The 25,531-nt window shown below is 37.0% G+C and overlaps 1 protein-coding gene across 3 annotated transcripts; it reads left to right on the forward strand.

Annotated features, from left to right (window-relative positions):
* The first annotated feature begins 34 nt into the window (after positions 1-34).
* b3gat1b (beta-1,3-glucuronyltransferase 1 (glucuronosyltransferase P) b) lies at positions 35-25,307 on the forward strand. Of its 3 annotated transcripts, XM_056466642.1 has the most exons (7): positions 35-178; positions 9,283-9,515; positions 15,320-15,506; positions 17,044-17,164; positions 19,971-20,482; positions 22,296-22,592; positions 24,111-25,307. In XM_056466642.1, the coding sequence occupies exons 4-7, from the start codon at positions 17,053-17,055 to the stop codon at positions 24,195-24,197; spliced, it is 1,008 nt and encodes a 335-aa protein (XP_056322617.1). In that variant the 5' UTR covers positions 35-178; positions 9,283-9,515; positions 15,320-15,506; positions 17,044-17,052; the 3' UTR covers positions 24,198-25,307. The 3 variants fall into 3 exon arrangements, with proteins under 3 accessions (XP_056322617.1, XP_056322619.1, XP_056322618.1); XM_056466644.1 differs by lacking the exon at positions 9,283-9,515; XM_056466643.1 differs by lacking the exons at positions 35-178; positions 9,283-9,515 and adding an exon at positions 12,289-12,372.
* The last annotated feature ends 224 nt before the right edge of the window (positions 25,308-25,531 follow it).

Consider the following 25,531-nt stretch of genomic DNA (forward strand, 5'->3'; position numbering starts at 1 on the left):
TCATGACGCAGTGGGCGGGAGTTAGTCGCCTCGCAGTCCTCAGTGGTACACTTGAATTTTGCAGCATTTGTGTAGCCTTTTCAGAATTGATGGAATATTACAGCATTTCAAGAAAGAAATGTCCCAATTCCGTAAGAGATTTTTAACTGCTGGGTTGAATTGAGACGCGTTTGTTGTGGTAAGTTATTATTTCCATGCTTTATTCACTCATTTATTGACTTCGTTATTCATTTTACTAATAATTTTGAAACAAAATCATCTACATGATGTACAATGATGCTGACGCAAAGATGTAGCCAAACAATTGCATCACAACCTCTAGATGGCGCTGTCTAAAAGCATATGGTTTGTCGTTATTTTTCATAATTAATATATGCCAATTTAATGTTGTGTCATGCTGATGCATTAATAATTCTTTGAATTATGTTTCTTTAAACATTTTAGACACCATCATAAACCTGAGAGTCAAAACATTATAGACTGAAGAAGATCCGTTAATTATGGTCTACAGCAGTGTTTCTCAACCACGTTCCTGGAGGGCCACCAGCTCTGCCCCTTTTTCCATGTCTCCTTAACCAAACACACCTGATTCAGATCATCAGCTCATTAACAAAAACTAAAAGACCTGAAACGGGCGTAACAGACAAAGGAGACATCCAAAACATGCAGTGTTGGTGGTCCTCCAGGAACGTGGTTGAGAAACACTGGTCTACAGCTTCAGCATTACATTATTAGTTGTCTTATTTATTTTATTGGTGCAATTGTTTCACTGGTGTAATTTTAATAAAGCTTATAATTTATATTTAATATCTAATATGCAGTTTAAATAATTGTTTTCCGTGTTTAAATATCTGCTGAAGCATGTAAAAAAATAATTAAGTCGCAGTAAATTATTATACTAAAATTAAAAATTAATATACCTGCAGCAAATAATGTTAATAATCCACATTAGATTCCCAAACTTGTGACCACACAGTGTGAAAACACATCCTGCTACAGGGACAGTCATTTATTCATTCATTTTCATTCAGCTTAGTTCCTTTATTTATCAGGGGTCGCCACAGCGGAATGAACCGCCAACTTATTCAGCATATTTTTTACACAGCGGATGCCCTTCCAGGTGTAACCCAGTATTGGGAAACATCCATACACACTCATTCACACACACACACACGCACGCACGCACGCACACACACACACACTCATACAGCCAATTTAGTTTACTCATTTCACCTATAGCGCATGTGTTTGGACTGTGGGGGAAACCAGTGTGTGGAAACCCACACCAACACGGGGAGCAGGGTGAGAATTAAAGAGGGGTTTGGGGGGAGGGGGTTCCCTTGACTCCGCCCCCCTTGTCAAATCATTGCCACAAAATGAAACATGCAGAATCGTGAAGTGCAAAGTGAAAACAGCATTGCAAACTCACGATTGACAAAAAAGCAAATAAAAATGAGCATTGCAATTGACTAGATGGGTTTTGTAAAGGCAATGCTACAAAGTGTTTTTGTAAAAAATGTTACAAAAAAATAAAAAATTATATATATATATATATATATATATATATATATATATATATATATATATATATATATATATATATATATATTAATTGCAAATATTTTAGTAATTTTTTTGCACTGCTTAATTTCATTTGCAGTTCTTTTTTTGTTTGCAAATTTCATTTTTATTTCTCAAAAATGTATTTTCACTTTGCTATATTTGGGGATTTGCATTTATTTATTTAATTTTGCTCATTACTTTATTTTTTGTTTGCAAAACTTTCTTTCATTTTGCAAGTATATATGGCCCTAGATTGACTCCATAGGTTCATACCATTGTGAATGCCTAATCGCTCCAACCAGTCTATGCAAGAAAAAAGTCATTAAACAGTCTGAAACCGACAGATTTAGAGCACTCTAAGAGTTCACATGATTGATTTCTCATAAAACAGGTGTTTGTTTCAACATAAAGCCTAAAAGTAAAGTCAAATCAGAAGCATAGTTTGTATAATTTGACCTAAAGTAAGCTGCAAATAGCTAATCAGATCAGAATACACTAAATAGCCTAACCTACAAAACACTGAAAACATTTTATTAATAAATTAGATGTAATTTAAATAAATACATACATTTTATTCACTGAAGCATGTATTACACAAACTAACATTACCGAAAATGTTGACCCCCCCATTGTCAATGTATAAGTCACACACTGATAGGGAGAACATGCAAACTCCACATAGAAACGCCAACTAACCCAGCCGGGACTCAAACCAGCGACCTTCCTGCTTTGAGCCACCTTGTCGCCCCTGAAGGAACAGTGTGTCAAATATTTTAAGTAGTTTTTAAAATATTTTTAAAGGTATTCTGTTGTCCTGCCCTGAAAAATAAGTATATCTGATAGGGCTGTGCAATTAACGATCATGAAAAAACATTCATCGAGATAAACGATTATTGCATCATATACCGCCCCCTTTCCAGTTGTACACATTTGTTGCTCTGCAAAGCTCAGTTTCACGTGGAAATGACTAAAAGCATTTACTGTAATCTAACTTTTGCAGTACGGGAAGCGCATCATTCACTGATGTACATTAAAAACATTCATGTTTTTAAAAGCACGAATGAGACCGCATGCTGTTGTGTGTGTGCGCTCAGCCTCAGAGACGAGCAGAGCACACACATCTAAAGTCATCTTAATGTGAGCGCTTTATTGGCGCTTTAATGATTAATCATATTAACCCTCATTTGTGTAATAAACAAACGAGTTGAGAATCTAAAGACATGTGAAAGAGAAACCCTTAATCAGAACCGTACTGCTCTTACAGTCTTACAGACAGTGTTATTGTATAACAGCAGTTTTTTCTGCAATCAAAAAAATATATTGCTTAAGGGGGCTAATAATATTGACCTTAAAATAGGTTTCAAAATATTGAAACCTGATTTTATTCTAGCCAAAATAAAACAAATAATATTTTTCTCCAGAAGAAAAAATATTATAGGAAATACTGTGAAAAATTTCTTGTTCTGTCAAACATCACTTGGGAAATATTTATATAAAAAATAATTCACAGGAGGGCTAATAATTTTGACTTGACAACTGTAATCGTTTTGAATAATCGTGATTACATTATGACCAAAATAATCGTGACTATGATTTTCCCATAATCAAGCAGCCCTAATATCTGATGACAATAGCCTCAGAGAATCAACATTTCACTAATAATAACGTTTAAGAGCTTGTTAGATTATCACTGAATTAAAGTTCACATCTTTTTTTCATCTATTTTTTATACTTTTATTTTAAGGTTCTTTTAAGTACAACAGAACACAATAAACAAACAAACAAACAAACAATATTGTCTCAGAATATACACACTTTGCAGGTAAATACATGAATTGCCATACATGTGGGTTCAGCTGTTGGGGATACAAAATGTAATGTTACACAGTATGTAGACATCAAAAAGTCCTATAAGGTAGTGTGCCAGTCAGTTTTCATGAAGGGTGCTGGATTTGGATAGAGCACGTTTCAGGTCTAAGTTTCCAAGAAAGGGTTCCCAGGTAGCAAAGAATTTTTCTTTGGAATTAGACCTGATAAATCTGAGCCTTTCCAAGTGGATAATGGAGGCCATATCCATTAACCAGGTTCGAAAAGAAGGAGGTAAAGGAGATTTCCAGTTTTTTAGTATTAGCCGCTTGGCCACAGTCATGCCTAGAGTAAGGGCTTGTTGTAGATGTTTTGAAAGGGTGAGGGAGTGTTCTGAAACACCAAAAATAGCAAGCTCGGTGTCCGGTTGGAGGGAAATATTATAGGCCTTGGAGTATAAATCAAAAATATGTGTCCAAAAATTAAACAAAGTTGGGCAAAACCAAAATGCGTGAGCTGTGGTGTCCTCTGTAATTTGACACTTGTCACACATCGGTGAAATAGAGGGGAAAATTTTGTGTAATTTGATTTTGGTGTAGTGCAAGCGATGCATAAATTTGAACTGTATTAACTGGTGCCTACTTTTTACTGAACAGGACCGTACTGCAGTCAGGCATCCCATAGTTCCTCTATCTCAGTTCCAAGTTCATCCTCCCAAGCCAGTTTAAATTTCTCATGAGATTAAAGTTCACATCTGACATGCTGTTTCGATTTGTATAGCCAAAAGTCATGTTTTTAAGTCTGATCTCTGTCTACTTTCCATCTTAGTCTGATTTCATTGTTTGATTTCCACCTCAGTCTGATTTTACTTTTCGTCAGGCTGATTTCACTCCCAGATAAGAACCTGAGTCAAAACCTGAGAGTCAAAACATTACAGACTGAAGAAGATCCCTTAATTATGGTCTACAGCAGTGTTTCTCAACCACGTTCCTGGAGGACCACCAGCTCTGCATCTTTTTCCATGTCTCCTTAACCAAACACACCTGATTCAGATCATCAGCTCATTGACTCCCACCTAAGTCTAAATTCTCAGTCTGATCTTCTCTGTCTTATTTTCATCTCAGTCTAAACTTATTGTTTGTCTCGTTTTACTTTCTGTCAGTCTGATTGTAACTCCTTTATATCCTACGTTGTCTTATTCTGCAGTCTGATCTCTGTCTAATTTCCATCTTAGTCTGATTTTATTGTTGATTTCCACTTTGTTCTGATTTCACTTTCTGATTTCAGCATTTCAGTAATAATGTTTAAGAGCTTGTTAGATTACCACTGAATTGAAGTTCACGTCTGACATGCTGTTTCGATCTGTACAGCCAAATGTCACAGGGAACACTTAGCAGAAGAAAACTGCAGTTCAAATGACAGTATAATGGCTGTATAATTGATCTGCTCGTGAAAACGTCCAGAAATCGACATCATGTTTCTGCTGTTTGTGCATGTGAGGCAGACAGAGAGAGAGAGAAGCAGCACTAGATGCTTTACTCCTCTTCAGATACAGTGTTTTCTTAAGTTTGTAGAAAACTAAATATGGTACTATAATATTTGCCTCGGTGGCTCAGTGATTAGCACTGTCACCTCACAATAAGAAGGTCACAGGTTCGAGTCCCAGCTGGGCCAGTTGGCATTTCTGTGTGGAGTTTGAATGCTCTGCCCGTGTTGGCGTGGGTTTCCTCTGGGTGCTTCGGTTTTTCTCACAGTTCCAAGCTATGGGTGAATTTAATAAACTAAATTGGCTGTAGTGTATGTGTGTGAATGAGTGTGTATGGGTGTTTCCCAGTTCTGGGTTGCAGTTGGAAGGGCATCCGCTGTGTAAAACATATGCTGGATAAGTTGCCGGTTCATTTCGATGTGGCGACCCCTGATGAATAAAGTGACTAAGCAGTAGGAAAATGAATGAATGAATGAATATTTGCCTCTTTTAATATTTGGAGTAGCTAGAGAAGAAAAACAAAGCAAAAGATGAGTGAAGAGTCTCTATAGAGCAGGATTGGGCTCTCTTGAAAGTCATTGTGGTAAAATAATCTTATTTTCTACAAATCAATAGACCCAACCATCATTAATTCATGCTTAGATTCCTTCAGTTGTAAATCTCTTGGTCACAGTGCTATGATTTCCGATTTTAATTCACCAATGTGATGTGTGTTTGGATTTAAGGCCAATTGTGATTACTGCAGCATGTGGATGTGATCGTGCAGTTGTTTTTTTGTCTGGATCTAGTTCACGAAGGCATTGATTAGGACAGTTAGAGGGTGTTTTTTTTAAAGTCAACTGGATGGACATCAATAATGTGGCCACTGCACAGCACTGCCCTGTGTAGGATTGCATTAACAGCTTTTAATGACCTGATTAAGCGATTTAGAGACAGACAGATGTCACTCTTAAAACTAAAAGCCTCTAAAAACCTCTTAAAAATGGTCTCTTGTGTGAATTTTGTCGTTTAATTAAAAGATTGTGAATCCTTAGCTTCATTATTTAATACAGAATGTAAGTGAGGAGGGAATCTTCTATTAAAACAATGCACATCAGTATGAGGACAGAAGAGAGGAGCTGTGTGAGTGTGAAGCGTCTGTCGTTTGGATCAGCGATCTGCTGCCAGATTTGTTCCCTCTGTTGCCATAGCAACAGTCATTATGCATACTTTCATATTGTAGAGTTAGTATTCAGGAACTGGTACTATTTGTACTTGAATCGGTGTAAGCAATGGTTCACTAACGCTCTTTGTTTGCTGTTTAAATGACACTGAAATCTGAGGTGTGACAGTCTGATTTCACTGACTTTCACCTCATGCTTATTTTACAATGTCTCATTTCCACTTCAGTGTCAAAAATTAGTCTGATCTCTGACTACTTTCCATCTTAGTCTGATTTCATTGTTTGATTTCCACCTCATTCTGATTTTCCTTTTTACAACAGGCTGATTTCACTCCTAGATATCCACCTTAGTCTGATTTTGCAGTCTGATCTCTGTCTACTTTCCATCTTAGTCTGAATTTATTGTTTGTTTCGTTTTACTTTCTGTCAGTCTGATTTAAACTCTTTTATATCCTACTTTGTCTGATTTTGCAGTCTGATCTCTGTCTACTTTCCATCTTAGTGTGATTTCATCGTTTGATTTCCACCTCAGTCTGATTTTACTTTATTCGACAGTCTGATTTCACTCCCAGATATCCAACTTAGTCTGATTTTGCAGTCTAATCTCTGTCTTTTTCCCATCTTAGTCTGATTTCATTGTCTTATTTTTTGTCTTTATATTTCTGACAGGCTGATTTCACTCCCAGATTTTCAACTTAGTCTGATTTTGCAGTCTGATCTTCTCTGTCTACTTACCATCTACTTACCAATTTCCATCTCAGTGTAAATTCATTGTTTGTTTTGTTTTACATTCTGTCAGTCCGATTTTACTCCTGTATATCATACTTTGTCTGATTTTGCAGTCTGATCTCTGTCTGCTTTCCATCTTAGTGTGATTTCATCGTTTGACTTCATCCTCAGTCTGATTTTCTTTCTGACAAGCAGATTTCACTCCCAGATATCCATCTTAGTCTGATTTTGCCATCTGATCGTCTCTGTCTAATTTCCATCTTAGTCTAAATTCATTGTTTGACTTGTTTTACTGTCTGTCAGTCTCATTTTACTCCTGTTTGGTGTACTTTGTCTGATTTTTCAGTCTCATCTCTGTCTACTTTCCGTTTTAGTGTGATTTCTTTTCTTTTTTTTTCTTCTTTTTTATATTTCTGACAGGCTGATTTCACTCCCAGATTTCCACATCAGTCTGATTTTATTTTCTGACAGGCTGATTTTACTCTCAGATATTCACCTTAGTCTGATTTTGCAGTCTGGTCTTCTCTGTCTAATTTCCATCTTAGTGTGATTTCATTGTTTTATTTTTCGTTTTTTATTATCTTTCTCACAGGCTGATTTCACTCCCAGATATCCACCTTTGTCTGATCTCCTTTGTCTAATTTGCATCGCAACTTAAATTCACTGTCCTGTTTTACTTTCTGTCAGTCTGATTTTAACTCCTTTATATCCTACTTTGTCTGATTTTGCAGTCTGATCTCTGTCTACTTTCCATCTTAGTGTGATTTCATCATTTGATTTCCACCTCAGTCTGATTTTACTTTTTTCAACAGGCTAATTTCACTCCCAGATATCCAACTTAGTCTGATTTTGCAGTCTGATCTCTGTCTACTTTCCATCTTAGTCTGATTTCATTGTCTTATTTTTTGTCTTCATATTTCTGACAGGCTGATTTCACTCCCAGATTTTCAACTTAGTCTGATGTTGCAGTCTGATCTCTGTCTACTTTACATCTTAGTGTGATTTCATTGTCTTATTTATTGTTTTTATATTTCTGACATGCTGATTTCACGCCCACATATCCACCTTAGTCTGATTTTTGCAGTCAGATCTTCTCCATTTTAGCCCAATTCATTGTTTAATCCTGTACATCCTTTTTTGTCTGATTTTGCAGTCTGATCTCTGTCTACTTATCATCTTAGTGTGATTTCATCGTTTGATTTCCACCTCAGTCTGATTTTACTTTCTGACAAGCAGATTTCACTCTCAAATATCCACCTTAGTCTGATTTTGCCATCTGATCGTCTCTGTCTAACTTCCATCTTAGTCTAAATTCATTGTTTGACTTTATTTACTGTCTGTCAGTCTCATTTTACTCCTGTATAGCCTACTTTGTCTGATTTTGCAGTCTGATCTCTGTCTGCTTTCCATTTTAGTGTGATTTCATTGTTTTGTTTTTTTTCGTTTTTATATTTCTGACAGGCTGATTTCACTCCCAGATTTCCAACTCAGTCTGATTTTACTTTCTGACAAGCTGATTTCACTCCCAGATTTCCAACTCAGTCTGATTTTACTTTCTGACAGGCTGATTTCACTCCCAGATTTCCAACTCAGTCTGATTTTACTTTCTGACAGGCTGATTTCACTCCCAGATTTCCATCTCAGTCTGATTTTACTTTCTGACAGGCTGATTTCACTCCCAGATTTCCACATCAGTCTGATTATTCTTTCTGACAGGCTGATTTTACTCCCAGATATTCACCTTAGTCTGATTTTGCAGTCTGGTCTTCTCTGTCTAATTTCCATCTCAACCTAAATTCATTGTTTGTCTCATTTTACTTTGTCAGTCTGATTTTAACTTCTTCATATCCTACTTTGTCTGATTTTGCAGTCTGATCTCGGTCTACTTTCCAACTTAGTGTGATTTCATTGTTTTATTTTTAGTTTTTTGAATTTCTCACAGGCTGATTTCACTCCCAGATATCCACCTGCAGTCTGATCTCCTTTGTCTAATTTGCATCGCAACCTAAATTCACTGTCCTGTTTTACTTTCTGTCAGTCTGATTTTAACTCCTTTATATCCTACTTTGTCTGATTTTGCAGTCTGATCTCTGTCTACTTTCCATTTTAGCCTGATTTCATCATTTGATATCCACCTCAGTCTGATTTTACGTTCTCATAGGCTGATTTCACTCACAGATATCCACCTGCAGTCTGATTTCGCAGTCTGATCTCCTTTGTCTACTTTTGACAAACGTTTGATCTGTTTTTGCACATCCACTCCATTTGATTTCATCCCCTAATCTCCAGCTCAGTCTGATTTCGCAATCTCATCTCTGCTGAAAACGACCCATGGCTGGCTTTACCCCCGTATGAGTTTATCTGATCTCTGATTAATGAAACAGGACAGACATTGTGTGATGATCAAGCGGAATCAAAATTCAGTCTCAGTGCATAAAACAAAGGGGCAATATTAGGGCAATATTATTGTTTTCCTCATATTTTGAGAATGTAATATTGGTGACGTTGTTGACGAGTGCCCTTTGTCTCCCATCAGCATCCACAATTGCAGCCTTTGTTGTCCGAATGAGAGGACTCTTTCTTCCAGACGGATGACCTCTCTTTTTCCTCACTGGCCCTGGCACTGCTGACACCAGATCAGCAGCCGTTTCTCTCTTTCTCTCTCTGTATTTATTGTCTTTCTCTATCAAAGTCCATGAGCAGGATCTCTGACTGATAAACGGTGTGCTGATGTCTGTGTCGAGGCTACGAGAGCTAGATGGCATCTATGTAAGTAAAACTGACTTTAACATCATTTAAATGGAGAGACTCAAATGTTTTTGCTTTTGTGTTCAAGTTTTTGATTTATGCAAGCTTGATTTGTGCTGAATATATTAACGTTCGGCTTTTTCTGACAGCCAATTTTAGCAACACGTCTATATTTTCCTGATACGACACAATGAATAAACCGGGACAAGTGCGAGGCACCAAGTGGCGCTGGCTTTTTATTGGTTGTTTAAATGTTTGTCTCAACAATAAGGAGTTAAACCGGGCTGCTTGTGTAAGAAATAGGGACAGACAAGCAATCGGGATGCTTTAAAAGTATCTCCAAAAAAGAGCAAATTATTTATCTTTAGGATAATATTCATTGTTATTTGAGTGTGTTTGCACAATCTTATGAAAGTATGTCCATAATGAATTATGTATTTTTGCATTATTTTCATGAGTCAGAATGTCTTTTATTTATTTATTTGATGCTTTTTGTGTTAAATTACTATAAAAACACTTAAATAAATACTGCATAAACGCTCATTTAAAACAAAACTGCTACAAAATTTATTTTGCAACAACAAATCTCTATTGTTTTTCCTTTTAGTTTAATTAGAAAAGCATAAACACACTAATATCTTATATAAATAAAAAATATGTATAATAAATTCATATTTCATTATTTTCTTTCTTCTTTTTATACTGTCAATACTGTATAAGATTAGTAGAACAATACTATTACACAAAGTTATATATATATATATGTATGTATATGTGTATATATATATGTGTATATGTATATGTGTATATATATATATGTATATGTATATATATATATATATGTATATGTATATATATATATATATGTATATGTATATATATATATATATATATGAGCAATATCACATCAGTAGCAGTGCAGTGAGTAGCTCAAGGCCACAGGCCGAGTGCCTTAGTATTCCACCAGTGATGATATACAGCCATAACGCACTGCTACTCATGTGATATTGCGTTTATACAACAGTTCAGCGGCATAATCGTGTAAATAAAAAAGAAAATTAAACACAGAGAGTCTCAAAAACCCTTTTGTACAAGGAAACTTCCGCCATTCATTCACATCTGCAGCTGACGTCAGAACAGCAGACACCATTGCTCATTCACAAACGTCACTTTAGAGCTAGTATTTAAATGATTCTCTAGTACAGGGGTGCCCAAACTCGGTCCTGGAGGGTCGTTGTTCTGAAGAGTTTAGCTCCAACCCCAATCAAACACACCTGAACAAGCTAATCAAGCTTTGGCTACCATACTAGAACTTTCCAGGCAGATGTGTTGAAACAAGTTGGAGCTAAACTCTACAGGACACCGGCCTTCCAGGACTGAGGTTGGGCACCCCTGTTCTAGCATAGTATGTAAAGTGAAGACAAAAGGTGATTTTGCTCACATTTTAAGATTATAAGGCTGAACGACATGAAATGCCATCAGTCTACAGAGATTTCCCAGTAATGTTATTGCTCTGTTGCAATCGGGAGATCACAATAATTAACCCCAAAAAAGCCAAAGCAAACACTACCAGATTACTATGGTATAAATACAGAACTACAACATACAAAAGAGCGAGATCGACTTAGAACGTCACTTACCTGTTTTATAATGATTTGATCAGCTGTAGTTAGAAATTTATGCTGAGTTTTTCTCCCCTAAGGACTTATTATGCGGTCTCTGTCGCCATCTTGTGGCGGAACGTCAACCATCTTTGCTCTGCTCAGTATGACAGGCTGATTGCCGCGAACAAGGTGAATCTCCAAAATTATAAATATTTAAAATAGGCACTATACTTATAAATAAACGGCATAGTTGCAATCTGAATAACAACATGAAAAGTAGTCACCTGAAAAAGCCTCAAAAGTACAGTATGTGGTCCAACAGCTGCAATATTTGTCAAACTGTAATGAGTCTATTGATCTGCTGTCACTCTATGTGCACGGAGTAATACACAAGGGTGAGGAGGCTGTACGAGTGTTGTTAATACAGGAATATCACACGGCTATCAGCCAATCAGATTCGAGAACCAGACAGAACTGTTGTAAAAATAGATATTTCACACAAATCAATTAATCGATAAATACATTTTTAATATAAATTATATAACACTAATCGATTAAGTGTATCTAATTTAATTATTCTAATTTTATTAAAAAACTTTATTAAGTGGTTTGAACATATGTTGTCCAAAAAAAACATTGTATACACACACACACACACGCACACACACAAACACAAACACAAGTACACACATGTTTGTTTTTGTGAAAAGTGGGTACATTACATAGGTTTTTTATTAATTTTATACTGTCCAAACCGTATATTGTATTGCCCTAACCCCATCCTACCCCTAAACCCAACCATCACAGGATACTGTGAGCAGCTTTACTCTCTGAAAAACTCATTCTGTGGCATTTATAAGCATTTTGAGAAATGAAGACGTCAACAATGTCCTCATATTTCACTTCCTTTTTGTAAAACCTGTATCATACCTATGTCATTATACAGATTTGTGTCCTCATATGTCACAAAAACACGTACACACACACACACACACACACACACACACACACTTAAAACCTTTTACTAATCTACAAATTTATCTAATCTAATCTAACAAATATTTAAATACATAGAATTTCTGTCCATTATTATTAGTCATGTATTTATTCTAGAAGCTAGAATATTGAAGTTTGTTCCATATTTAATGTGTTATGTTGCAGTTCGCTGGTTTAAGAGCAGATAAAAACTTCACCTCCATTCAGTGGTTTAATTGGACTCCAGTCTGAATCCCTGCCGGCGCTCATTATTTTGCAACTTACTGAGACACACAATGGTCTGACCTAAATCTCACTCAAATTATTGATTGTGTGTGTGTGTGTGTGTGTGTGTGTGTGTGTGTGTGTGTGTGTGCGTGTGTGTGTGTGTGTGTGTGTGTGTGTGTGTGTGTGTGCGTGCATCTGTGTGTTTAGAGCTGCTCTGTTTCTGAGCTCTCTGATTGTCCACCTTCCTGTTTGATGCAGTGTGTCTGAAATCCTAGACAGAATGAGCTGCCATGTGAACAAATGTTCTGCTCAGGGATTGTTTGGAATTATTTTCGTTGTTAAAACAAAAAAAAAAATAGACCACACTATATCAAAAATATAACTCACTCAATATTGATTTATTGTTGATCAAATTTATGTAAAATCAATAACACATTTGCTCTATGATCGTCTGAATTATAATCTACATTACTAGACTATTTTCTTTATCTGTATTTGTCTTTGTCTTGTTTGTAGTCTAAATATCTAAAACATCTCAAATCAAAAAGCATTTTACAGACAAGTACACATTTCTGTCTCGTTTTTAAAGTCAAAATTAAGTGGGTTTTTCTTTAAAAGGCCATTGGGGTAGGCAATATAATTGTTTTTGGGTAGAAATAAGATTGTTTGCTTACCACCATTGGCTGATTATTTTACTCCTTTACTTCTTTATTTTACTTTTAAAGAGCACCTATGATGAAAATCCTCTTTTGTAAGCTGTTTGGACAGAACTGTGTGTAGGTATAGTGTATCCACAGTCATATTTAAGTGTAAGCTGTAAGGCAAGGCCAGGCAAGTTTATTTATATAGCACATTTTATACACATTGGTAAGTCAAACGCTTTATGTTAACAAGAATAAAAGAAACAAGTATAAGAAATAAAAACAGCAAACAATACAACTGATTAAAAACACATTAAAATGTGTTAAAATGAGTTTTAAAGGAATAAAAAAAGAAAAGAAAGACATAAAAGTGTGATCTGTCAGATTGAGCACAGCTAAACAGATGTGTTTTCAGTCTTGATTTGAATGTGCCTAATGTTGGAGCACATCTGATCATTTTTGGAAGCTGATTCCAGCAGCGGGGGTGCTGTTAATAGCCGAAGACGGATTCACCCTGCTTTGACTGAACTCTTGGAATTTCTAATCTACTTGATTTTAATGATTTAAGTGTAATGTATTGAGATCCTAGGCCTTTTAATGATTTGTAGACTAGTAATAATACTTTAAAGTACAAATAAAATCTATTTTCAGCTCACACTGAACAAAATAGTTTACCCTTGTAATCTAAAATTAACATTGTGTTAATCCCCCCCCCCCCCCCCCCATTTCTGTTCAAAAACGAGGGAAGATTTCTTCAACACTTTTCTAAACATAATAGTTTTAATAACTCATTTCTAATAACTGATTTATTTTATCTTTGCCATGATGACAGTAAATAATATTATGACGACATTTTTCAAGACTCTTCTACACAGCTTAAAGTGACATTTAAAGGCTTAACTAGGTTAACTAGGCAGGTTAGAGTAATTAGGCAAGTTATTGTATAACGATGGATTGTTCTATCGAAATATTAGCTTAAAGGGGCTAATAATATTGACCTTGGTTTTTAAAAAATTAAAAACTGCTTTTATTCTAGCTGAAATAAAACAAATAAGATTTTCTCATGAAGAAAAAATATTATCAGACATACTGTGAAAATGTCCTTGCTCTGTTAAACATCATTTGGGAAATATTTAAAAAAGAAAAAAATTCAAAGGGGGGCTAATAATTCAGATGTCAACTGTATATTGTTTTCAGAACAAAGACAATTCAACATTCTAAAAGCTATAATAAATAATCTGATAGGTGTTTTGAGCTGAAACTTTACAGACACATTCTGGAGACACAGAAGACTGCTCTTAAATCTTGAAAAGGGGTAAAACAGGTGCCCTTTAAGGGAAAACTAATTTTGACTTTTCCAAAATAACTTGACTTTAATTTTGACTTTCTGAAATTTAACTTGTCTAGAAAAGGCATCTTGATTTTAAGAATTTTTAGATATTTGAAACAGACAGACCTAGAAACAACACAAAACTCATTTGTTTTGAGAGAAAATCCTTTTTATAGTCTCCATTTCACTGTCAATGCTTTTGATTTCTCTTTTTTTTTAATCGCAAAGAGAATGCTAATACGCCATAATATCAGCTAAATATCGCAGACATTTATTTTACAGTCATATCTTTGCTTATAAAATGATCATTAATATACTTTCCTTCATTAATTATTTCATTTACCATGTTTATTTATAAAAACGCATTTATCATGTATGGCCATACACCTACAGCACTTCACAATCATGAGGGGGGTCTCTCCACATCACCACCAGTGTGCAGTATCCACTTGGATTATCCGATGGCAGCCAGAGGACAATGGCGCCACTGCACTCGCCACACACGAGCTATAGGTGGAATGGAGAGACAGTGATGGAGCCAATTAGATGAATTGAGAGGCCATGATGGATAAAGGCTGATCGAGGGAATTTGGTCCGGACACCGGGATTACACCCCTACTCTTTATGAGAAGTGCCATGGGATTTTTAATGACCACAGAGAGTCAGGACCTCTGTTTAACGTCACATCCAAAAGACGGTGCTCACTGACAGTATAGTGTCCCCTTCACTATACTGGGACATTAGGACTCACACAGACCACAGATTTAGCTCCCCCTGCTGGCCTAACATATACCACTTCTAACAGCAGCCTAGCTTTTCCATGTGGTCTCCCATCCAGGTACTGACCAGGCTCAGCCCTGCTTAGCTTCAGTGAGTAACCAGTCTTGGGCTGGAGGGTGATATGACTGTAAAACAAATACTATTTCTTTATATGCTGTTATTTTTATGATTTTGTTTTTACCTTTGGTCAACTTAAAGTGCGTCATAAATAAAGTTGCAAGTGGTAGGTTTATGACTCTAACTGCGATTGTGACTTGTATATTTCAGTTCCTGCTGGATGTGCTGAGAGATCCTGGTGTTATGAAGAAAGAGGGATAAACAGCGGAGAGCTGCTAAATGCACGGAAACTGAGAAACAAACAAATCTCTATCACACATCATCTTCTGCTGGAGTATCTGTTGAAGATGTGAAACTGAAGACACACACTCAAACGCTTCTCAAGAGACCAGAGATTGTGAGCATGCGTTTGATTTTTCAAATATTTATTAGATTTATTAGATTCAACTTTTTCTATATTCTGTAAAAAACCGAACAGTGTAATTGTACTGGCAGTTCAGTGTAAATTCTATAAATCATGTTGTACGTTGCAGGGATGAATTTGATTTATGATTTTGCACGTGCACAAAATGATGAGTTGCAATACCACATTTATGTGTAGTATTTGTCTCATTAATGTCATATGGATTGGTTGTGTTATGATTTAGCGTGAGGTAATTAACGTGCTAGTAAAATGTTTAGTTCCTTAAAGGGGACTTATTATTCCCCTTTTTACAACAAGTTTCTGATGTCTCTAGAGTGTGTAGGCATGGTACACTGAAAAAAGTGTTGCAAACAATTTATTTGTGTTGAATTTAAACAAATTAAATTGAGCAATGTTCAACTTAATTTGTTTGTTTAAATTCAGCCTAATTAAATTGTTTACAACCACTCAACGTAAAAAAAATTTAGTAAATCCAAGGAATCATCTTTGAATAATTTTTTTCAGTGTATGATAACCGTTTTCAAGGTATACCTCGGTTTTGAAAAGTCAAGGTTTTAAAACCGCCAAGATTTTCTGTAATTTCATTCCTAGGTAGGTGTAAGATTTTTATTTACATTCTTTTTTTAGGACAACAGTATCTTAAGCAGAAAATATATCCTAAGATGCCATTTTAAATTGTAAAGAAATCTGTGTTTTTGAAACAAATGAAGACAGCAGAAGTCAAAGATTCATTTGAATTATTTAGACATATTTAGACATGTTTACTGTTGCAAAATATTAGAAAGCTTTCCAAAAATAAAATATATTGTTTTCAAAGGGGAAAGAAGTGTTTGTTTTTTACCTAGACATTTAAAAAGAACATATTTTAGAGCAGGATCACCGTTATATTTTTATTCAGTGTTATCATACCGTCAGAATATTATACCGGCCCATGCCTAAGTGTGTGTGTGTGAAGTTTCAGCTAAAAATACCACACAAATAATGTTTTATATCTCTTTGAAACTGCCTCTTTTAGGCTTTGAGTCTAATCGTGCTGTTTTGGTGACTGTCGCTTTAAATTTAAATGAGAGTGTGCTCTTTTCAAAAGAGGGCGGAGCTACAAATGCATGTGTGTCAGCATAGTGGCAGATTCAAAAACAAGATTTACGTTTTATGCTAATGAGGGAGAGATTGTCACTAATGGGCGGGGCTTTCCTCCTCTGATGACACGTGCAAAGGGAGTATGTCAATCAAAGTGTTTCTGCAGACTGTTTTTATCAAGTGGGATTATAAAAATAGAATTAATATTGTTTTACCATTGGAAGCTGGATATATTCACAGACTGCTGCCACACAACTGTGTTTAAACCCCTTAAAAAGTGATTTTTGCATAATAGGTGCCCTTTAAAACATCTTCATTCACTGTTCATTGTTTAAAGGCTTTTTTTATAACATTTCAAAAACACATTTTAACTTTTATGGTTGCATTTTCACAACCAAAGGTTCAATTAAAATCATCTTTGTTGCCACAGATAAAAGACATGCCGAAGAGAAAGGATGTCCTGGCACTCATTTTGATTGTATTACCGTGGACTTTACTCATCACACTTTGGCATCAGCGTGCTGGAAATCCACTTTTGCCAATCCCGAGAGGTAAAAACTAAAATTACATATCAGTCATCCTAATCACGAATACTATCACACTGACCTTCTAGGGCCCTTTCACATCTGTAGTAAGTTTCTATTGGGCCGGATCAAGATTAAAAATGACACATTGTCCAATTGTTGTCTCATGTGAATTCTGTTTTGTCCTTTTGACTAATAGTTGATAATGTGTCTAATCCTGGTTTATGTCTTCTCAATCTCTCATTTCTGTATAAGTACACTAAAGAAGAGGAAGTTGTTTGCTGGCTTTACAGCTGCAAAGAAGGCAATCATACAAAATTGGTTTACTCCGCACATGTGTGCAATAACATTTTGGATTCAAAGCCTCCTTAAAATAGTGACTTGTGAAGGTACAATAGCACAAATTAATAGGGCTAAACCTAGTATCATTGATGCATGGCAATATTTGTCTTCCAATATTTTAGACTATATAAAGGAATGACCATGGAAAGGTTTTTTTTCTTCTCTTTCCATTTGAAAAATGTTGATATGTCTGTTGCTCCCCCTTTCCTATTTGTTTGTTTGAATGTCTTTTATTTTGTTAATCTAAAGACAATAAAACGTTGATCACAAAAAAAGTGACACATTGTAGCGTTTTTCAGCCATATTAGTTTCGTTTCACACCAATCCGACAGCTCTGAACTCAACCAATTTTTGTTTAGTAATATACATTATTAAGAACTTAATCTGGACAACTTTAAAGGCGTTTTTAACCCTGAGATTTAAGATTTTGTATCTCAGCCATTCTATCAAACCATACACCGATGCACAGCTTATTTATTCAATTGTGCAATTAAAAAAATTGACCCTTATGACTCTTGGTTTTGCAGTCCAGGGCCCCTTATCATTTTCTAAATCAAGGGTGCCTAAACTAGGTCCTAGAGGGCCAGTGTCCTGTAGAGTTTAGCTTAAACTTGCTGTAACACACCTGCAAGTTGGGGGGGCAGGGGGTGATCTCGAAGTGAAGTGGCACTTTTCATGTAAAGGGGCATGTTTTCTCCAAAAGAAAAAAGGGCAGGTCCCACCCCTCTGCACGTGCCTGGTAGTATGAATGCTACTCGGATGTACTACATCCACCATTTGTCATTATCACGGGACCTACAAGTTGACCTGCACATCGTTTGCATTGCTTTACTCCCATTCATGAATTCTCTCGTGTTGCATCATGGGAAAGTGTAGCCAGCGTTGCCATATTGGGCGGTTTTTAGTTTATTTTTGGTGGGTAAAAAAGGACAGTCCCACCCCCCACTGAGTGTGATTCTGGCGACTGTCACAACTCCTCCCCCCCCCCACACACACACACTGAGTGTGATTTGCAGATTACTGGGCGGGTCTTTTTGCATTTTGGCGGTTTTTGGATAGTTTTTGGCCTGGAATCAGTCAGCTACATCTGGCAACATTGAGTGTTGCTATCTTCACTGCAGAATCTCACTGAAAGTAGTGGGTCATCCTCGTACTTCTCGCACACAGGTTTTCGAATTCTATGAATTCAGACATAGCATCAGCTCGCATACTGTTTTTAACATACTATATGGTAGGGCATACCCGTCAACCCTCCCATTTTCCCCGGGATTCTCCCGTATTTTACAGTTCTATTCCGCTATCATCCCGTAAAGGTATTTTCCTGTATTTCTTCCGTATTTTCAGTCTGTTTCTGAAGGGTGGCAGAGCCTCCATATAAGCAACCCATACCACCGAACCACCAGGGGCCGCCCCTTGCTCTTAAATGTGAGTCTGTTCTGTGCTTTCGCTTTGTTTGGACATGGAAAGACTTTGAAATAAATATAAAAACGGTGAGATTCCTCTTCATTACAGGTGCCGTCTCCCCTTCATATGCAATCCTTAAAATAGTTATGTAGCTGACTGCAACATGCAGCCTGACTGTCAGCTGACACGCTCCATAGTGATAAATAGACGCTGTTTCCCAAAATGATTCTGTACACACGATTTGAAGCGGAGTGAAAGTCTGGGTTTTGGGTGCTTGTTTAAACAGACATATACACATAATTAAGAATAATAATATCTAAAGATGTCGATCTTTGGTGGGGTTTTTTTTTCAAACACAACTAATTTCATCCTAATTGAGCATAAAATTTAGGAAAGCAACCGAAAGCTTTCAATATAACGTTAGATCTGTGCATTTTTAAAGTGACACCTGTTATTTAATGAAACAATCTAAATAAATAAGAGATTCATTCGTTGCTCTTTTATCAGAATGTTTAAGTTATACAGTGAAGAAACGGTTTATGAGATTTGATAGCTTGATTCTATTTCGTTTTAATAGCTATTTATTTTAATAAGCTGAACTGATTGCTAATGTATTTGCTGCTAATGTATACTATTTAATTTTCTTTTGTAAAAAAAACATATTACTGACCATTTAACTTGGTAATAAGTCTGTTTACAATGAAACATTACCAAATAAACATATTTAGTAATTTGGGGAGTTAAAAAAAAAAGGGGGGGGGGGGGTTGGGTTGGGGGAATTCCTTATTATGGTGGGCATATCCCTTATTTTCACATTCCAATGTTGACGGGTATGTAGTAGGGAAGTATGTGATTTTGGACGCATTGGCAGCTTATGTCTAAAAAGAGCTTGATTAGCTAGTTAAAGTGCGTCTAATTGCAGTTTGAGCTAAACTCTGTTGGATGGCGGCCCACCAGGACCAAATTTGGGCACCCCTGTTTTATATGTTATACTATATGTTTTACTAAAATAAAGGAGTCTGAATAAATTTAGACTTGACTTAATTTTTAATATTGTGCATCCTCATATTTTGTTTTTAATGGACAGATAACAGAACCGGGACAAGTAAAGCTCACCAGAGAGGCTTTAGGCTCCAGAAGCCCTGTGTGTCGGTGAACAAGCACATCCCTGAAGTCACCCGGATGAAGTCCATCCACAGCCGCTCTCCAGCCTGGAGCGACGCTTTACCAACTCTCCACATAATAACACCAACCTACAGCAGGCCGGTCCAGAAAGCAGAGCTGACCAGACTTGCCAACACTCTTCTGCATGTCCCAAACCTTCACTGGCTGCTGGTGGAGGACTCAGCGCAGAAAACTCCGCTCGTGTCCAGACTTTTGGAGAACAGCAGACTCAATTACACACACTTGAATGTCGAGACGCCTCCGAATCTCAAAGTGCAACGGACGAAATTTAGAAACGCCCGCATCCCTCGTGGCACCATGCAAAGGAACCTGGCTCTCCGCTGGCTCCGGGCGAACATCGGCCCACTGGGACAGTTAGGAGTTGTGTATTTTGCGGATGATGACAACACGTATAGTTTGGAGCTGTTTGAGGAGGTACGGTACATTTGGTTCTCGATATATATTATCAATTACAAATCAAGATAATTTAATATCAAACATCCTTGCTCAACATTTACTCATATACATTTTTATGAATTTATTTCTTCTGTTAAACGCAAAGCTTGAAAAGTGCTTAAATTTAACTTTGGAAAATGTGTAAGAACCCTGAGGTACACTTTAGTTACTAGTTTGTACTTTTTAGGTATCAATATGGACCATTTTGGTACAAGAGTGGACCCTTTAAAAAGATTCATGAATTAGAGATTTGCTCTGACCACATCATTTGAAATTGTGATTTGTGTACTGGAGACTCTAGATGGTGCTCTAGGCTAGTTTTAGACAGCAGATGGCGCTCTAGGCTAGAATTAAACAGCAGATGGCGCTCTAGGCTAGTTTTAAATGCTTTAGGCTTGTTTTAAACAGCAGATGGCGCTCTAGGCTTGTTTTTAACAGCAGATGGCGCTCTAGGCTAGTTTTTAACAACAGATGGCGCTCTAGGCTAGTTTTTAACAACAGATGGCGCTCTAGGCTAGTTTTTAACAGCAGATGGCTCTCTAGGCTAGTTTTTAAACAGCAGATGGCGCTCTAGGCTAGAATTTAACAGCAAATGGCGCTCTAGGCTAGTTTTAAAATGCTCTAGGCTTGTTTTAAACAGCAGATGGCTCTCTAGGCTAGAATTTAACTGCAGATGGCGCTCTAGGCTAGTTTTTAACAGCAGATGGCAGCTATAGGTGTGTATTTAAACAGCAGATGGCACTCTGGGCTAGTTTTTAAACAGCAGATGGCACTCTAGGCTAGTTTTTAACAGCAGATGGCGCTCTAGGTTCGTATTTAAACAGCAGATGGCGTTCTAGGCTAGTTTTTAACAGCAGATGGTGCTCTAGGTTCATATTTAACCAGCAAATAGCGCTCTAGGTTAGTTTTTAAACAGAAGATGGTGCTCTAGGCTTGTTTTAAACAGCAGATAGCACTCTAGGCTAGTTTTTAAACAGCAGATAGCTCTCTAGGCCAGAACTTAACAGCAGATGGTGCTCTAGGCTAGTTTTTAACAGCAGATGGGACTCTAGGCTTGTTTTAAACAGCAGATAGCGCTCTAGGCTAGTTTTTAAACAGCAGATGGCTCTCTAGGCTAGAATTTAACAGCAGATGGCGCTCTCGGCTAGTTTTTAACAGCAGATGGCGCTCTAGGTTCATATTTAAACAGCAGATGGGACTCTAGGCTTGTTTTAAACAGCAGATAGCGCTCTAGGCTAGTTTTTAAACAGCAGATGGCTCTCTAGGCTAGAATTTAACAGCAGATGGCGCTCTAGGCTAGTTTTTAACAGCAGATGGCACTCTAGGTTCATATTTAAACAGCAGATGGCGCTCTAGGCTAGTTCTTAACAGCAGATGGCGCTCTAGGTTCGTATTTAAACAGCAAATGGCGCTCTAGGTTAGTTTGTAAACAGTAGATAGTGCTCCAGGCTAGTTTTTAAACAGCAGATGGCTCTCTAGGCTAGAATTTAACAGCAGATGGTGCTCTAGGCTAGTTTTTAACAGCAGATGGTGCTCTAGGCTAGTTTTTAACAGCAAACAATCTTCTATGCCAGTGTTTTCCAACCCTGTTCCTAAAGGCACACCAACTGTACACATTTCCAACATCTCGCTAATCAAAACCTGAATCAACTCATCAGAACATAAGAAGCGACTCCAAAAGCTGAAGTTAATGGGTCAGATATGGGAGCCATCCAAAATATGTACTTTTGGTGTGCCTCCAGGAACAGGGTTGGGAAACACTGCTCTAATGTCCATGTTTCTTGTACCACAGATGCGCTGGACTCATAAAGCATCAGTCTGGCCGGTTGCCTTCGTCGGTGGTCTCCGGTATGAATCACCCAAAATCAACTCTCAGGGCAAAGTGTTCGGCTGGAGGACGGTTTTTGACCCTCGCCGACCGTTTGCCATCGACATGGCTGGGTTTGCTGTGAACCTTCAACTCATCCTGAGCAAACCACAAGCCTACTTTAAGTTGAAAGGGGTAAAAGGTGGATATCAGGAGAGCAGTCTTTTACAGGACCTGGTGACCCTCAGTGACCTGGAGCCTAAAGCTGATAACTGCACAAAGGTGAGACCTAAATATGAATCTTCATAACTTTTACAAGCGTTTTTGGGGGGAAATGCATGCTGTCAGAAATAAAGGCATAAGTACATACTTAGGCATACGCATATTTACAGCTTTGTCGGTACGCAATGTTTTAGTATGAATTCAACGCAAATCTTTGTACATGAGGCCCCAGATCACTTGAACTAGTGATTCGTGAACTGTAGATTATCTCCGACCAGAAAATTTGAACTTGTAAACCAGAGAATCACTCTGATCTAATCATTTGAACTAGTGACTCGTGAACCAGAGAATCACTCTGATCTAATCATTTGAACTAGTGACTCGTGAACCAATCACTCTGATCTAATTATTTGAACTAGTGATTCGTGAACCAGAGAATGACTCTGATCTAATCATTTGAACTAGTGACTCGTGAACCAGAGAATCACTCTGATCTAATCATTTGAACTAGTGATTCGTGAACCAGAGAATGACTCTGATCTAATCATTTGAACTAGTGACTCGTGAACCAGAGAATCACTCTGATCTAATCATTTGAACTAGTGACTCGTGAACCAATCACTCTGATCTAATCATTTGAACTAGTGACTCGTGAACCAGAGAATCACTCTGATCTAATCATTTGAACTAGTGACTCGTGAACCAATCACTCTGATCTAATTATTTGAACTAGTGAATTGTGAACCAGAGAATGACTTTGATCTAATCATTTGAACTAGTGATTCCTGAACCAGAGAATCACTCTGATCTAATCATTTGAACTAGTGATTCGTGAACAAGAGAATCACTCTGATCTAATAATTTGAACTAGTGATTCGTGAACCGGAGAATCACTCTGATCTAATCATTTGAACTAGTGATTAGTGAACCGGAGAATCACTCTGATCTAATAATTTGAACTAGTGATTCGTGAACCGGAGAATCACTCTGATCTAATCATTTGAACTAGTGATTCGTGAACCGGAGAATCACTCTGATCTAATCATTTGAACTATTGAATCATGAAACAGAGAATCACTCTGATCTAATCATTTGAACTAGTGATTTGTGAACTGAAGACTCACTCTAAACTAATCATCTGAACTAGTGATTCATAAACTGAAGACTCACTCTGAACTAATCATTTAAACTAGAGATTCATGAACTGAAGACTCACTCTGAACTAATCATTTGAACTAGTGATTCATGAACTGAAGACTCACTCTGAACTAATCATTTGAACTAGAGATTCATGAACTGGAGACTCACTCTGAACTAATCATTTGCACTAGTGATTCATGAACTGAAGACTTACTCTGAACTAATCATTTGAACTAGAGATTCATGAACTGGAGACTCACTCTGATCTAATCATTTGAACTAGTGATTCATAAACTGAAGACTCACTCTGAACTAATCATTTGAACTAGTGATTCATAAACTGAAGACTCACTCTGATCTAATCATTTGCACTAGTGATTCGTGAACTGTTAACTTACTTTGACCAAATCATTTGAACGCTTTCATCTCTTTTTTCAGGTTCTGGTTTGGCACACTCGAACAGAAAGACCCTTGCTAGTGAATGAAGGAAAAAAGGGATTCACGGATGGCAGAGTGGAAGTATGATGATCTGTTTTCTTGTGGTTTTTAAGCAGAATGATACCGAGTATCATGACAAAACCTGATTATTTATTGCACTGAATTATAAGTGTCCTGCTGGAGACATTGAGAATAACTCCTTAAGTTCAATTCCTGAAGTCAAAAGCCTTGAATCTTCAAAACATCTTCATTTATCCCAGAAAAAACGCAATGGAAAACCATCATTCTCATGGATGGAATTAACTACTCAACTTCTGCATTGACTCACAGTCTGGCTGAGTCAGCACCAACTGCCAGAAGACACAGTTAGTCTACTAATAGATATTTGGCAGTCGGATTGGCATCAGCTCTTTATTTAGCTTCACAATATAATTCTGTCCATTTGGAGGATGTCAAACCAGTTTTATATTTTGAGACAATTTCAGCTAAGCACATGTTTCTCTGAGAGTTCAGCGGTGATGGATGTACAAAGTCTTAGAGTAAACAATTGTATTACTCTAGTCAAAGTATTAGGTAGGTCTTTTCAAGTTTTCTTTTAATCTACTATTTAAAATGGTACAGATTGATGTATGTTTATTTGTTTTGTAAAACCGATAGCTGCTGCTGAAAAATCAAGTGTGCAAACAATTAAAAATATATCATATAGCTGAAAAATAATTCAAAATAAAATCTGTGTAAATGTGTGCTGGCAATTCTAAACAGACAGTATTAAAACAGATGTCACCGAGCAAACTGGGGGTAACGTTTTTGGAATAACGCTATGCAAACATGCTAGATTTAATATCTATTTTATCAACAGAAAGATGCATGGGCCATTTTAAAGTAGATTTACTTCAAAAACAAATCGTGAACTAGAGACTCACTCTGACCTGATCATTTGAACTAGAAATGCAAGAACTGGAGACACAGGCTGCATCCGAAATCGCCTACTACTCGAGTAGGTACTACATTTGAATTAGAATTTACTATATGGCCCTTAGAAAAGTATGTTCTACACAGCATAAATGGAATTTAGATGTACTACATTCGGCATTTGTCATTATTTCGTGACCTACATGCGTCAGTTCCGCTTTACTCCCATTCATGAACTCCCTTGCGTGCAGGGCCAGCGACCTAGAGGCAAACTAGGGCGGCATAATAGTGAGGGCCCCCCCCCCCCCCCCCCCCCGGTACCCCATCCGGGTACTTCTCACCTACTGTTTTTCGAATACTATAAATTTGGACATACTACTCGGCTCGCAAACTGTTTTTAGCATATTATATAGTAGGGAAGTATGCGATTTCGGAAGAAGCCTCACTCTGTCTGCATCATTTTAACAAATGATTCATGAATTAGCGACTCACAGTGACCAGATCATTTG

This window comes from Danio aesculapii, chromosome 10 (genome assembly GCF_903798145.1).
Source record: "Danio aesculapii chromosome 10, fDanAes4.1, whole genome shotgun sequence".
Taxonomy (NCBI): Eukaryota; Metazoa; Chordata; class Actinopteri; order Cypriniformes; family Danionidae; genus Danio; species Danio aesculapii.

Excerpts from the sequence above, each read along its gene's own strand:
- b3gat1b (XM_056466642.1), top strand. The coding sequence starts at position 17,053 with ATGCCGAAGAGAAAGGATGTCCTGGCACTCATTTTGATTGTATTACCG. Across the intron at positions 17,165-19,970 it reads ACTTTTGCCAATCCCGAGAG|ATAACAGAACCGGGACAAGT; the intron begins GTAAAAACTAAA and ends TTTAATGGACAG. Across the intron at positions 20,483-22,295 it reads GTTTGGAGCTGTTTGAGGAG|ATGCGCTGGACTCATAAAGC; the intron begins GTACGGTACATT and ends CTTGTACCACAG.